The 16,169-nt window shown below is 40.5% G+C and overlaps 2 protein-coding genes and 1 non-coding gene across 3 annotated transcripts; 2 read left to right on the top strand and 1 right to left on the bottom strand.

The window, feature by feature from the left end:
- Positions 1–575: 575 nt before the first annotated feature.
- On the top strand, positions 576–9,028 carry arl8 (ADP-ribosylation factor-like 8). The gene is made up of 6 exons (XM_003439229.5): positions 576–1,029; positions 3,230–3,290; positions 3,392–3,539; positions 5,072–5,155; positions 5,310–5,461; positions 6,806–9,028. Exons 1-6 carry the CDS (start codon positions 984–986, stop codon positions 6,852–6,854), a joined length of 540 nt encoding a protein of 179 aa, XP_003439277.1. The 5' UTR covers positions 576–983; the 3' UTR covers positions 6,855–9,028.
- On the bottom strand, positions 8,310–14,523 carry maf1b (MAF1 homolog, negative regulator of RNA polymerase III b). The gene is made up of 8 exons (XM_003439346.4): positions 13,968–14,523; positions 13,564–13,652; positions 10,799–10,930; positions 10,528–10,690; positions 10,319–10,440; positions 10,115–10,234; positions 9,467–9,559; positions 8,310–9,356 (listed from the first exon to the last, which is right to left on the bottom strand). Exons 2-8 carry the CDS (start codon positions 13,644–13,646, stop codon positions 9,332–9,334), a joined length of 738 nt encoding a protein of 245 aa, XP_003439394.1. The 5' UTR covers positions 13,647–13,652; positions 13,968–14,523; the 3' UTR covers positions 8,310–9,331.
- An 828-nt stretch (positions 14,524–15,351) lies between these two features.
- trnar-ccg (transfer RNA arginine (anticodon CCG)) lies at positions 15,352–15,424 on the top strand. The gene has a single exon. It is a non-coding gene; the product is annotated as a tRNA-Arg (tRNA).
- Positions 15,425–16,169: the final 745 nt, after the last annotated feature.

Consider the following 16,169-nt stretch of genomic DNA (forward strand, 5'->3'; position numbering starts at 1 on the left):
CAGAATAGATATATGAAAAATTCTAGATAAATTCTAAATTCTAAATAAAAAGAAACAGAAAATTGTGAGAAGAATATGCTCATGAATAAATGCACCAAAAAAGAAAACAGCATTTTCAAATAAATAAACAATTATAAATAATAAAAAATAAAAATAAAGTTTATTTGCATGTTTTGCATGTGTGTGTGTGTGTGTGTGTGTGCGTATGTGTGTGTGTGTGTGTGTGTGCATAAATCTTTGTCTTTTTTGTTGTGTTTAAACAGTAAAGCAAGTTATAAAATAATATATCCATCAAAGTTGCATAAAAATTAATTTATAAAAACATAACAAGTTAAAACTTTATCAAAATAGTAAAACATTTAAAATTATAACATTTAAACATTATAAAAACCTTTTGTTTTAAATGTTGGCTAAACTCCTTTTCCTTAGGAATTTTATAGTTATAAGCAATATAATTTAGAAACAAATAAAGGTGGAACTGAAGTGTTGGCTTCACTGATAAGAAATATTCCTTAAAAAAAGGGAAAAAAAGAAAAGAAACTGGAGATTTAAAAGACAGACATGCCACGATGCGTAAACGTCATCACGCAACCGGTACGGAGCAGTCGGGATTGTTTTTTTTCCACCGGACAACTGGCAGCTAACGGGCAGAAGAAGAGAGGAGTAGATACTCACGGAGACTACACAGGGCTGCTCTGTACACCCAGGGATTATTTGTACTTCTTGTGGGGGCTTTAGGCTTTACTTACAACTACACAATAATAACTCATCACGGTATTGTTTTAGATCTGGTTTTAGCTTCATGGCTTAGATGTTTTAGATGGAGTTCGCATTGAAAAGGTCGCTGAGGTGTTTTGTAGACCAGAGCTCTTTGAGCTAGTGTTAGCTAGAAGCAGCCAGCCGCGGACTGCACGGTGCGGACCACAGAGTGGAGAAAGTCGCTCTATCCACAGAGGGACGGACATCGGCATTTATCTTTAACAATGGGCCTCATACTCGCCAAACTGTGGAGCTTCTTTTGTAACCAAGGTGGGTGTCGGTTTTTACAGCTCATTTATCTCCCGCCGGCTTCTCAACCGGGGAAAAGGCGAACTGTTAGCCCGTTAGCATGAAGAGGGCAGCCGAGGTGCCACAATAACAGATGGCAGAATTGTCTCCCCACACATATATTTTATTTATTTTTATTGTTTTACTGCCATCTGAGCTGTCTTTGTTTAACTTGTAAACCAGGGTACTACTCTCCATCGGCATGACGCCACCCACCATCGTAACTGTTAATCTGTTTATCAACCGATATAATTACCTTAAGAGCCTACCGGAGTATGCTCACAGAGTTGTCAATCAGCTTTGGCTCACTGTCCAGGACACGTCGCCCTTACATAACTTTTCCTTGACTTTCTGGAAAGATGTTTACTGTAAATATAATTATTCAGTTGTGGCTCCAAGTGTCCACTTAAAACAATGGAACTAGTCTAACTAGTATTTTGCTCCTGTTTATGATAGGTTACAAAGCTGGATAACCAACATTATCATGTAATTTCGAGTTTTAAAATATGGAGGACTGAAATTGCGAGAAAATACAATTCAACCAAAAAAATTAAACAGACAAAAGGTTTACACCTTTCCCCATCACTTGCGTCTTGGAACAGTAAAGAAATATATATATGTCGGAAGAAGTACCAAAATAAGCTCTTGGGGAAATAAGAATATCTAAACAAATTTCAAATTATTGATTTTAGGTTGTTTTGGTCGTCTATAATAAAGTATTCAATGTGGGTTTGCCAAATGTCCTCCAATGCAATGTCAAGTATTCATTAACTGTACAGCTACAACTTTCTGCTTTTTTCCCCTTACTGTAAGTGAGTGTTATTTTTTTTTTTGATAATGAGGAATGGGAAGTGAAAATCATTAATGAAGGATGTGGTTATATTTATAGATAGTTTTTATTTTCTGTTTGATTCCAGTTATCATTTGATGGGGAATTAATTGTTGTGATCTTTAGCATGTTATATTGCCTACTTACTGCCTGGCCCTAAGAATGGCAAATATCTACTTTCATTGTTACCTAATTCTGGATTAAACTATTCCCAGTGTCAAGTTTTACTTAAGGAGATTGCTGCGTGGTCTGGGTGAAATTGTTGGGACTCAGATTAGGAGTTGAATCTATGTCATCATCACCATGTAATTGTATTACTAGAGATAGAGATAGATAGAGAAGTGCTTCTTCTTGGTGTATGAATCCTTTTGTTATGTTTGCCAAATTTTATAACTGTGAAAAAATGTAATTCTTTAGTGCATTCTAGGAACAAATGTTATCTTTCTCTGTACATCATAAGCATATTTTTCCCTGTGTGGTGACATCTATTTGGATTTTTGTTGATGATTGTTTGATAGTTAAACTTTTTCCTGCCCCAAAATGGGCCTTTGGGACGTGGCTACGCATTGCAACATGAGTTTGTGTTAACAGATGAGTATTTTCCCGTCTTGTTTTTTGGCTATTTGATAAACACAAAATGGTCTAAGATGACGTAAATTAAAATTGTTTTAAAAAGAAAAAAGGGTGGGGGGTTAAAAAAAAAAAAAAGTCACAGTTCTTGTGGAGTTTTGTTGTGGGGTTTTTTTTTGTTTGTTTGGGGTTTTTTTTCCCTCTTTGGTTGAAGGCCAAAACCTCTTTGGTGGGTGCCAACACTTTTTTTTTTTTTTTTTTTTTTTTTTTTTCATATGCAGGAAAAACCGTATAATTGTACTGTCAGGACTGTCACCATGTTGCTTCTTGTAAAGGAAGCAATATACATGTAAAACGTTCAGAAAGCCAATGTAGTTCATCAAAACCCTCAGAGCTGCGATGCCCTTTGGCCAGACATTCTTCCTTCCTCTCAGCCGGAGGCCTCGGAAGGGCAAGAAGTTAAAACACTGGCCTGAAATATTTTAGTATCTACACGTCGCACCAATTCTGCATTTAGCCCGTCGTGTTTGCCTGTCTCTCACCAGCCTCAAAACCCTCACTGCTGTTCTATGTTCTAGCTCGTTATATGAATGAGCAGAGTTTACTGTAGGTCTAGTTTGTTTGTTTATTTGGGAAAAGTAGGTCAGGAAGACATGAGGTAGGAAGTAAGTTTTTGAGTTCTTATTTAATGGTGTGATTGCTTTTTGTGAGCTGGATCCAGTTTTTGTTTCAAACTGTATACTTTCAAATTAATTTCTGAGTTTTTTCATTTTTGTTTTTCAGAGCACAAGGTGATCATTGTGGGACTAGATAATGCAGGGAAAACCACTATCCTCTACCAATTGTAAGTACTTTTTTTCCAGTTTGAACCTTCTTAGACATCCTTCCTGTATGCTTCTAAAGTTGGAAAAACACAAACCCACTTTGCATTTCTGTTTTATTCAGTCTAATGAATGAGGTGGTCCATACTTCTCCCACCATTGGAAGCAATGTGGAAGAAATAGTGGTGAAGAACACCCACTTTTTAATGTGGGACATAGGTGGGCAGGAGTCTCTCAGATCATCTTGGAACACCTACTACTCCAACACAGAGGTGAGAAACACCTTTCAGAGTCTTTCACACTCAACAGTAGCCATGTATTGTCGAGCACAGTTTTCTCCCTGAGCACAGCAGCTGGTGTTTGCTCGGAGCACAGACGGCAGCAGAGGCCGCCCAAGTCAAAGGTCACCCTATTCACAAAGGGGCCGGTCTGAGAAACAAAGGGGTCAGCTGCCACAGTAAAAAGAAAAACAGCGGAGGCAGATGTGTATGAGAACTTAAAGACCGCTCTTTACAATATTTAGTAAAGGTTTATATTCATTTTGGCTGCTTTATGATTTAAATACAGAGCTCAATTCCTCACTGTTCCCTATGATGCTTTGTCCATACTATAATTACTTGTAAATTTAAAGACTGAACAATTGTGAAAATGTTCTGGCTTTCTGTGGGAACATTCCATTATCCTAAAATGTCTCCTCGCGTATTCACTTGGATCTCTTTCTCTCTCTCTCTCTCTCTCTCTCACACGTCCTCCTTGTGACGTGTTAGAGATCCAAAAAAAGACGTGTGAGCGTGGAGGAGGTAAAGCTGTCAAAGCTTCAGCTCCTCCCCTGATGGCAAACTTTGTTCTTTGTGTGGAGGTGCAGCATTGATACATCATGTCGCCTGATATAAGACATGATTATACACCTGGGTGTCCTTGCTCTAAGCTGCTCCACAAGCCAACTTTTCCCTCACTCCTCGAGGTGGATTAAGGTGATGATGATGGCTGATTGGGAGCAGATCCTAGCTTGTGGGAGAAGCAAGAGTTGGCATAATGTAAACCTTATAATTCTGGGAATTATAAGAGGCAGTATTCAGCATTTTTATCGATTGCTTTTATTCGGAATATATTGATGGTCAGTTATTGATATTTTTTAAAGCTCTGACAGCTAGTAAACTAATTGATCAGGAGGATTTAAATCGGCAGGTGTTAATGATTGGTTGTATTTGTTAGTAAACTCAGTATATTTTTATGAAAAACATTTTCAAGTCTAAGAACCTGCTTTTCACTTTCACATTAATATAAAGTGAATATTGATAGGTTTAAAAAAGCAATTGAAATATGTGATGATATGGGATGCAAAAAGGAAAACCTATGAGATTAATTATGTGACTGATTATTATGGAAAGGTGTAACATTCAGGTGTGTTTATATCTAACAGTGGCTAAACTGATGCAGTAGACTTTACTGTAGCTCTACAGTTACTGGAGTAGCTTGTATTTATATTTTGATTGTAAAGTCAAATGGTCACGTAACAGTTTGTGCTCTGAGTCACTTTCATGTTGAATAACGTGTTGGTCTGTGTCATCTTCTGGGGGTCGTTGCCTTGGTTTTGATGGTGTGTCTCACATCTCTTCCAAATTTACATGCCTTTGGCCTTTTTGTCAGAGACACTATTTCTTATTCAAGAAGGGATATTTGCATAGCATTCAGCACTTCCCATTGTGAGGGTTTCAGCCTCGGAAATGCCCACCCGCTGTGTTGCATTTCGTTGCTGTGCCTTTTGAAGAGGTCACTTAGCATGGACTTTTTCCCCCCCCAGTTCATCATTCTGGTGGTGGACAGCACAGACCGAGAGAGGCTGGCTATCTCTAAAGAGGAGCTCTACAGGATGCTGGCCCATGAGGTAACACACTCAACTCTTCCTAGTATGACCATATATGACGATAACGCAGGATGACGGCCAGCCTTTTCCTCCACCAGCATTGTTTAGAGTTTGTGGTTCAAAAAGTGTCAGAGACTAAGGTTGTGCTTTTATTGTTCTCTGTGCTCTCCCTCAGGACCTGCGGAAAGCAGCTGTGTTGATATTCGCCAATAAGCAGGATATGAAGGACTGTATGTCTGCAGCAGAGATCTCTAAATACCTCACCCTGAGCTCCATCAAAGACCACCCCTGGCACATACAGTCCTGCTGTGCACTTACAGGAGAGGGGTAAGAGAGATCTGCTCATTCTTCACAAGCAGGAAATACAGAGTGACAGGATGTGCAGACTTTTAATTAATGCAGGGATTAGATGATGAAATCCCACCCTCATCCAGCTGCAAACCAGATCTCAATTAATACACAGATGTTTCTAACTGATCTTATTAGTTTTTTAGAAATGAAAGCGGTAAGTAATAAAAGAAAACGGGGAATGCAGATGTTTTTTGTCTCTGTTCTATCTGTAATTGTTTTCTGAAAGACGGATGTGGCCCAAACAAGTAGAAACTGCAGATCTCCATACAAGCCTAAGATGAAGTATTTTTATCTTTGTTTTCACCGATTCATTTTAACATTCAAAGATTTGGTTGTTGACATTGACTCTCCTTTAACAGATTTAACACGGAACCTAAAAACTACTGCTCCAGTTGTTTTTGTTGTTTTTTTAATTATTTTATTTATTGCTGTTTAATTTGTTCTGCTTGTGGTTTTTTTGTTTGCTTGTTTGTTTGTTTTTTGTTTATTGGAACAAACTGAAACTATATATTATGTTCAGACAACTTTTCAACAAGCTTTGGTGCTCCAGTATAGTGACACCAACACCACACACTTAAGAGGACAACATTTACCCAGTAAAATTAGTGTTAAATTGTCCTGCAGGGCTGTGAGGCTCGTGAGCCACCAGATGTCACTGCATCTGCTTACTTTAAGCCCTGATGCCTTAGGAGGCTTTGTGCAGCCATCAGTGGCAGAGTTCTGCTTTAAAAATAAATATGACCCACTGCTGTTTGTGTATAAGGGTAAAAACAGACACACATTAAGTGGCGTAAGACAATAGGGGAAGTTAGTGAGAACATAAATATCCAACACAAAAACAACACAGGGTGTTTACAGCTGTGTGAAAGTGTCTGACGTGAACTATTTTCTGCTTTGTGAAACATGTGAGAAAGGACAACTCTGCGATGCATCCAGTTTGGCTTCTCTTAAAGTTACCTGAAGTTGTCTAAAGCTGTGAAAACAGATGGGTATGTTTAACTACTTCAAATTAGGAGTGCTGTACAGGAGTACATAGTATAAAAGAGGGATGCAGCTTTGAGGTCTGAAAGTGAAACCAGTGCTGAAGAATTTTAAACCTGCACGTCACATTCACTTTCAAAAACGGTCACAACAGCTAAAACTCTCAACTCAAAGTTTCATAACAGAGCTGCACAAACCAGAGGGTGACATCATGGCAGCTACACCCATCTTTTATTCAGTCTGTGGCTTTGGGCCACATGGTCCATCCTGGGTTCTCATTAAACTTGAAGGCCTTGAAAAAGTCCTGCCGATCCTCATCTTTGATTTCCTTTTTCTCAGGTTATGTCAAGGCCTTGAATGGATGACCTCCAGAGCCGGACTCAGATAGCCCCTTCCTTTGCCATTAATGGCCTGACTACCTTCAGCACCGCTGGGATGGAACAGCATTATTTTTGTTTTTTTTGTTGTTGTTTTTTTAAATTTTAAGACAAATTTGGAGAGGTGCATTGGCACGCTGTCACAATGGAGCCAGTCCTTCTCCTGAACAGTGACCAGGAATAACAGAGACCAGCTTAAGGAGCAAGTATTTTGGAGTACGGCACCAGACTATCATCATTGACATAACGTACTTCTCATCATATCATGTTACATTATATCGTATCATAAACCCCACGAGGATGTCCATACATGGTGCAGCTGTCCTTTTTTTTTGCCGTACAAGTTCGTCTATGTTCGGACACAAAGGGATTACAAGCAGTGTTGTTAAAGGAATGGTTCCAAGTTGTTACTGTACAATAATGTTCTCATACTCAACACTTTTTTTTTTTCTTTTGTTGGTATCTGTTATGTATAATTTCAGTTTCATAAGCTACACTGTTGGTATTTCTCACACTACAACCTGATGGTGCCGTATTAAAATGTGGTAAAGTATGAAATCCTATTTTTTAACGACCTTGAGCCTGTACTTGTATATTGCGGAGCCAAATGGTGTCGACGTACTATAAATTTTCCCTTCTCTAGCCTCTGGAGAATGAACCCTGCAGCATTATTTCAGTACACAGCTCAGTTTTAATAACAGTATTTCAAACTGCAACGTTTTTTCCTAAATGATGCATTATGATTTTTTTGTTTAAATTTTGCTTATAGACCTGTTTTGTATTAACACACGGTCACTGATGTTGCAAACCCCGCCCCCTGCCAATAAGCTTTTTATTTTTTAACAGCCTTTCTGGCATCTCAGTCCTCTTAAATAAACCTTCAGAGGTGCCACATGTTTATAGGAAGTCATTACTCATGAACCACTTGGCTATGAGGAGTTGGGGGAGGAAAAGCAGAAATTTAGTCCTAATATAATTTTGGCTGTTTAGGTAAAACTTGATCCTCCGCCTTAACCAACCTGTTCTGGGCATCTTGGAGGACCGTGCGTTTCAATCTGACAGTCTCCCTGTGATTTTGACCTTCTTTAATTCCTTGAACTTGCTAACGGATCTATGCACGTGTCACTTTTAAACCTTGTATTCCTTTTACAAGTTCTGCAAGTGGCCAAAAAAAAAAAGGGTGATGGAGGTGCTTGAATCTTGACTGCAAACCATCCTGGTCTGAGAGTGCCTCTGAGATATGTTCTGGTGCAAGGTCTTTTTACACAAACAGGAAGTGGATGAAGTGTGCAGCCGCCAGACACTGCAGCACCAAGGTTTACAGCTTTTACCTTAAACGCAAAGCAAGGGAACTGATCATATACTGTGTGGTGATGTCTGTACTGTATCAGTTTTATTTCCAATAAAGGTTTGTTTTAAACTTTCAATTATTTCAGAGTCAAAATAATAACTTTCATTAGGTCTGCTTTTCAAAGACAAACACCAGTTTATTCACATCTTTAATATATTGGCTGATCAAACGAAGCACAGGGCAGTCGATAAAAGACGCACAACTCCTAAGTACTTTTCAGGAACACGAAGAGCTTCTCATCTAAAAATTTTCTGCGGCATGTTTTTTCTACTATACATTCACTTTTCAATGAAGCATTTGCACTGAGGTAATGAGCAAAGAAAAACACTGTCAACACACATTCAGGAATGAACAGGGATTAATTGGAGACAATTAAAAAAAAAAAAAATTAGACAACACAGTGAAACTATCTGATAAAAGCTGATATGTTTTCTAAGCTGCAACTCAGACACCAGGAGTATAATTCTCCTTGGCCATGGAGATTTAAAGAACACAATTCAGTAATAAATGCAACATTTTTAGATTTCAAAAGAGTTCTCACAGTAACGTCACTGTCACACGTAAAAAGCAACAACAGATGAGGAAACAGAGCTCTCAGCTTATCAGTCAGGCAGCCTCGGCTGGATTTTTGTGTGTGTGTGTGTGTGTGTGTGTGTCCTCTCTTAGATGGACCCAGCTCTGTTTTTGTCCTCGTCAGTTTTCAATGATGCTGGTGTTTCTGGACTCCTCTCTGTGACATCATCTGCAAGAAGCTAAACTTGCTTTCAGTCTTTTTGAGCCACTTGTCCACAACAAGACCTCCTCTTTGTTCAGTGTCCGTGAAGTGGTCTCTTTTGAAATGTGGCAGGAGTGGAGAAGTCCATATGTGGCTGTATGGGCTCAGAGCTCAGGATCCCGGAAAACAAACAACAACAAAATACTGGAAAATGAAATGAGTTTTATGCTGACACAGGAGTATTAAACGAAAAACAAATAAACAAAAATAAAACCCTGCCACCTCACAACACAAAGTTTACCGCCGCAAGAGAAGGCAACAAACATGCATTAGTCTGAAGGTGGAAAACGGCTTTGGACGAGGCAGCAAATAGATGGCGGGGGGGGATGAGGAAAAGCCTGGACACTCTTTGGCTGAGGCGGTTACACACACAGAGCTCTGGGGCAGCTGGGAGAATAAAAGAAGAATTTAAGTGACAAATTTATTTATAGAAAAGACACATACTGCACAGCACATATTACAGTAAAGGAAACCCGGCGTTCAATAAGCAGTCTCACCTGTCCTCAGTGAAGCCATCCATTTCCTCTTCATCGTCCAGCTCCATGTCCAGCTCATTGTCGAGGCTGCCGCGGCCATAACCGCTCAGGACGCTGCAGAAAGATTATCACGATCAGACCCCCTTGTGTCCCTATTTGTGCATTCAAGCTGGGATATTTTAACTGGAACAGGTGGGGGGATTTGACTGTTTGACTAATAATGAATTTGACTTGGTCTGGCTGTACGAGGGCTTGGCAAACCATTTTTGCATTTTACTTTTATTTCCTCTTTTCTGCTCGATTGATCGATGAGACCAAAAGTCAGATGTACTGTGACTCTACAGTTTTGTGCTGCAGAGTGGAAACAGCCATCCTGTTGCTCTGTAGATCTGATGTGTGTGTGCTCCAACCAGAACGTGAAGCAGGTGGAAACCTGGTTCATTGGTGCAACACTAAGCTCAAGAAGGCCACCTGTCGGCAGCTGCAGCACGAGACGGTGTAGCTTGAGAACGTCCAAGGAACGGAGAGGTTTGAAACTTACTAATGTCGTCATTTCATAATGGATTTGGCTGCATACACACACACACACACACACAAATCTGTGGGAAACACAGATGTGCAAGTTGTTAAGAGTCTGTAGAGGTGAGCAGTAAGCTTGTAGCTGCTGACCTGACGGAGCGACATGTGAAGAATACAATCCTCTTCAGTTTCTTGTTGTAGAAGAAGTAGTTGAAGGACCAGAGACTCCCCTCTTCACCAAAAGGGTCCGAGTCCAGATCCGGGTTGTAGCTAGAAAAAGATATTCAGGCTTAAAACAGATTTATTCCTCACCACATGGATCGCTCTGCAGCATTAATTGATCTCAGCACCTACCTGTAAATGTCGCAGCCCTGCAGGTTGATCTCCTGGTCGATAGCATTCCACAGCTCGGGTCCCAGAGAGTTAAACTCTTCTCCCACTGCTGAGAACAGACTGCTGTTCACTGCGTTAGCCACCTGGACAGAAAAAGAAAAGCAATCTTTGAAGCAAATTGTTTTTTCTCATTCCAGACAACAAGTTTTGCTTTGGAACGGCATCCTGACCCAGTTGAGGCTGGGCTCTCGGCTGAACTCGTGAGCTCGCGCGGCGCTGAAGTCATAGTCCGGCCTGAAGGACTCGTTGAGCGTGGTGATGAGATAGAAAAGAGTCTTCCTGCAACACTTGTCACTCAGAGGGTTTTCTCCATCCTCGCTGCTTTTCCCCAGCCTGCACAGAAATGAACATCATGGGGTTTTTGGGGGGTTTTCTTTTTTAAACCGAAGTATTTAATTTCCTCATCTTCCAAACCTCCTGAACCTGCCCTGCAGTACTCACTGTGAAGGGCTGGTGGCGCTGGTGGACTGAGGAGGGGAGAGGGCCTCCAGGACATGCGGCTCCCCCTCCTGGCAGAACTGCTTGAACATGTGTTTATCGTCTCCTGCCATCTTGCAGGAGTAGCTCTCGATCCTGCGGGGCAGACAGCGGCGAAAAACATTCAGGAGCTGTTACGAGGTAAACATGACGATGGGAGGGTGCGGCCGAATCACTGGAAACTATTTTAATATCCCAGCAGGATTAAACACATGATTGCATAACAGATGGGTCACTCCAGGACATTTTGATTAAATTCATTTTAAACCCCCCCCCCCTCTGAAATTAAATTAATGAACACAAACAAATATTGTTCCAAGAAACCTTTGATAAAGACTTTTTCTTTACATAGAGAAATTACTGGCACCCACCCAAAAAGGGTTTAACCAGAGCCAAATCAAAATCACTAGTGTAATGACAGAAAGCTTTATTGATCAGTTTCATTTATCTGTGTGTAATATGTTCTGTATCTGTTTATCAAAAAGCCAAAACAACCTGAAAACTCTGATTTCTATCAAATGTGTTCTCCATGATCACCGCCTTTAATGCCAAATACACAAACACCTTTTCTGAAATGGGAAGGACTCCATTTTTGTTGTTGTTTTTTTTTCATTAAACTGCAATGTAGATACGTTTGTTTTAGGATAGTTGGGAATTAATAACTATCAACATATAACTTAACTCTAGATATCTACAAGCTATTACACGTTCAACAAGACAGCCCGTTCCTTTCACCGGAGCCATATCTGCAGTACTGCCTGACAAGTCGCGGCTAACATTTCCTGCGTGCTCTTTCATGTTTCTAGGTCACATGCTGCTGAGATATATGAGAGCAGAGCAGCAGACTGCTGTGCAGTTGTTTATTTTGCACCCTCTCACCAAGAGGTTATACAAGACCAAAGGTTGTGCAACTTGGAGGATACACTTGAGTGCTAAGACCCTCGCCAAGGCTGACAAGCTAATTACAGGGACATCAGAGGACATCATGGTGAAAATAACTGCCCTGGTCTTCCACACACACCAACCACAGCTGAGCTGCCAACAAAACAAATAACTTAACAACTAAACTTAAAACTAGGCATAAAGAAACATTTCAGTTCACTGAAATAAAAACCAACCCAAAGCAAATAAGCACACTTTGAAAACTTAGCTGAATCTCACCTGAATTCAAGTAAAAACTCATGAAAAACACAAACCCATTATTACTCCGGTAGAGACCAGAGGTATAACAGTTATAGAGATCATCCCAATGCGTTGATCTTTGTGCAAATGTTATCTAACCTCAGATAGAAAGCGCTTGAAGTTAGCGTTTTCTATTAATGTGCGTGTAAATAGGTGAATTACACATCTTGTATAGAGCACTTTGAGTGCTCAGAGTAGAAAAGAGTAAAGACATTTGTATTTTCATTATTACTGTATTACCAATTCAGGCATACTTATTTACTGCCTTACTTTCCTGTTTTCAGTAGGAAACACACAACCTTCGCACAGAACACCAGCTGCCTTCTTTCAGGTAATTTATGCACCCTCGGAATAAATGACTACGGTTTTATTTTATTTTTCTTGCCTGCATGAAAATACCATAATCCCCGCTGTTCAGTTAATTCTCAGCTAAAGTCTGCTATGATGAGCTGTCTCCAAATCCACTAAGCAGCCTTTGCAGCTGCTTCACCAGCACTGTCCCCATACTATGTAGTGTATGTTTGCATGTATACATTGCTAAAAAACACTTCACAACAGTCTCAGAAATAACCACAGCGCGCTGTGAGAGGACACCGTGATCTGCGTCACTCGAGGTCACAACCACCGCCCACACACCCCAGAAAGACAGAACAGCAGACCGAGCTGCATAACTCCACACACAGCCCACTGCTCTTTATGTAACCACGCTGTCACCGTATCCTCAGGCCCCGCTGGAGGCTTTGCATAATTGACAACACGCCGATATATCTTACAGTTTCCCAAGCTGACAGCAAGAGCTGTCAGTTATAAATTAACCTTCACTGCAGGCTCTGAGTTTAGGCCGTCAGAGGTAAAGCGTTATCGTGATGTTGCATAACACGCAGGTGGCTGCTTGCTCTACTACCCCGCTTATGAGGAGTGTACATGAACTGTGAGCCAGCCGCACCTCTGGCACCATCTACCACTCCTTTTCATGACATCAGTGGTAGATCTTTCCTGTATGAGGAAAACTTTTGCTTACACTTGCAAGCCTTCAAAGTTTAGTGGTTACACTTTAGACGTGCAAGCTCGTAAAACCTGCACTTCTAGAACAGAAGAATTTGTTACTCATCTTGTGAAATAAACTCTGCATGCATCACAATCAGGTGGGCTAATGTACCACGTCTTAAATATGCAAAAACTGCAAGCACTGCAGCTGAAGTTTGTGTGGCATTCAAGTGCAGCAGAAAGACCTAAAAAAAAAATTCAGTTAATACCCAAAACGTTCTCAGGGGACCAGTCACCTGTCTGAAATGTTGCCTACATGTCCACAAACAAACAGACCCTGTGCCATTTTTTTTTTTTTTTTTTAAACCCGTGAGTCACCAGCACACCTAACCCAAATCATGTGAAACGCACTTACACCTCCTGGTGCATTTTTAATACTGAGGACTTTATAAATAGTTTGTGCATTCTTCATATCGTCTAAATTCCTACATTCTTTGGCCGCATCTACTCCGTTCACTGATCATTCAAAATGGAAAAAACAGTAGAAATGGAAGTCTTACCTGCCAAGGATGCGGGACTCCCCTGTTTCAACACACAGCCGGGAGCTGAGAGCTTCAAAGCTGGAGTTTTCCAACAGCTTCATTGTAGTCTGCAAGAACCATAAAGATAAACATACACATGCTGTTTAGCTTGCATTCACAACAGGTTTCCACTGCAGGTCTCTTAAGGAAGCAATAACTTGGAGTTTTAACATGCCTACGCAGTGCCAGCCTTATAAAGTCATTACACAGCGAGTTAAAAATCAGCGACGAGCAGATAAACAATGGTGTTATTTAGCGGAGAGGGGGCTGCAGCGCCCCTCGAGGACAACTTGCAGATCAAAACAGAAGCCGCTGCCCCTCCCCCACTCTGCTCTACATTTAGTTGACAAGCTGTCTTCCTGGTTCCCATATAAATCACTTACCAGGCAGTATTTTCGACACTGGCCGAAAACAGACGGTCAAAAACTCGAGCAGTGGGCTGTCTCGGTAGATACTCGCCCCTCTGTGACCAGCAGGGTAACCGAACCGCGCTCTGTGGGGAGACCAGCTAACGGTAGCTAAATTAGCTTACTGACAATTGCGCTCCTGTCTTCACTTCACAGAACAGCCTTTAGTTCGCACTCGAGCTTAAGCATCTTACACAAACACTCGGTCGAGAATGAGTTATTCTGAGGCTTTTTAAGTTTATAGAAAAGCTGCTCTTGCCGATTAAGTGCGATGAGATTACATCCAAAGACTCTTGGCGTCCGTCGGAGTCTGTCTGCAGCGGCATCCCTTCCGACCTAATTTACAAAGCGACCTTTATTAGCGAGATCAAGCCGCCTTTTTCAGAGCGACTCGATCAGAAAAGCAGCAACGAGCTACCTAACGTCGTAAAAAATATATATATTCTGGTTACGGTTGCTACAAATCGTCGACTATCGCAAAGACATCTATTCTCATCAAAACAGCGGAATCTACTGTACTGGTAAAACCCAGCCCCTTTTCTTTTATACGCCTTGCTAAAGGAGCCCGCCCACGCTTGTTTGTGGTCCCTTGTCATTGGCTGAAATAATCCATCAATATAAATATGACTAATATGATTGGTCAGTGCTATAACGGGGGGTGGGGTCCCCAGGCTAGAACTGTGTATTAAGAAACTAAGCGTGTTTTGTTTGTGTTGTTTTGTTTTATAGGCCTTTCTTCTCTTCCGTTAATCGAAGCAGTCAATTAACACATTAAAATACTCAAGTATTATACATATATCAAATATAAATAATTATTCTTCCATATGTTACTCTAAACATCGCACAGAAAAAGTAACTTTTAATTTGTACTACTTTCATTCTGCATACTCCAGAGTTTCTATAGTGTATTTATGGTTTCATCAACTGTTAAAAAAGGATGAGTACTTTCGTTTAGCACTAAGCAGTGAACATCATCTCAGTCCTGCTATCTCGCGTACTCAGGCTTCCTGTTTATAATTACATTTAGGATTTTAAAGCACACCTGAGTCTACCCACCCCCCACCCCCCGTGCTACCAAGCAAACAAAAAAGCTGATTATATATGTGCCAGTCAAGTAAGACATTTGAGGGTGTTGCCATCAAGGCCCCTTAGCTCTGGAAAAACCTGGCTTTGGTGATAAGGCAGTAACCACCTCTTTTAAAGCCTTTTAGACTTGGTTTTATGTATTTTATGCTGTCTATTACGTGTGTTGTTTAATTTGCTGTATCTATATTTAATGGGATTTTAAAACAAAATATATATCATAGATTTCATAGCACTGTTTTAAAAGTGATGAGTGGTGATGAATGTTTACCGAACTGGCCCAGTGGCCTAATGGACAAGGCATCAGCCTCCGGAGCTGGGGATTGTGGGTTCAAGTCCCACCTGGGTCACTTGTAAGGTGGCTGCAGTTAAAGTGTGTAAACTGTGCTTGTGTAGTTCTGGACAAGTTTAAGTTAATCACCAGCTAAATCTATGGCGCTGCTACTTCTTACATCATTTAAAGTATTTCCATTCCCACAAAAACAGTTGAAGTTGTATACTGTGACAAAGGCTCATTTACATGAATGGATTAAATTTGTAAGATAAGCTTTATTAGTCCCACACATGGGAAATTTGTTTTGTTACAGCAGAAAGTGGACAGTGCAAAGTTACATAGAAAAATTAGGGGGAAAAAAACACTGGAATAAGATACTGTCTCCCAGTTCTTAATAATTCAAATAAATAATGAAGGCAATCATCACAAGCCTAAATTTCACTGAAGATAAAACCACTGTGAGACTTTGGGAACTGGGAAAACAAGTTCTGTTTCTGTTTGATAGTTCTTACATACAATAGTAACTTCAGGGGCTCATAGCCTGCTAGAGTCCCACAAACTGAATGCTCAGCAAAGAGAACGTCTAGGTGGAAAACCCCACTAACGAAGAGTGAGAGTCTGGATTTTTGATATATGTGACTTAAAAAATAAAGACACAAGAAAATTGAGACCTGTGTTTTCCAGTGATTGTGTGAAGGACACTTTTCCATCTTTCTCTTTAGTCTCTAAAATATTTGAGATGTGGACAGGAGGGTTAAAAGCCGTACGATCTTGCATATGTAACGCACACTCAGGAAACTTAGCTGCTTGTTCTTGTTTTG

Source organism: Oreochromis niloticus, linkage group LG9 (genome assembly GCF_001858045.2).
Source record: "Oreochromis niloticus isolate F11D_XX linkage group LG9, O_niloticus_UMD_NMBU, whole genome shotgun sequence".
NCBI lineage: Eukaryota > Metazoa > Chordata > Actinopteri > Cichliformes > Cichlidae > Oreochromis > Oreochromis niloticus.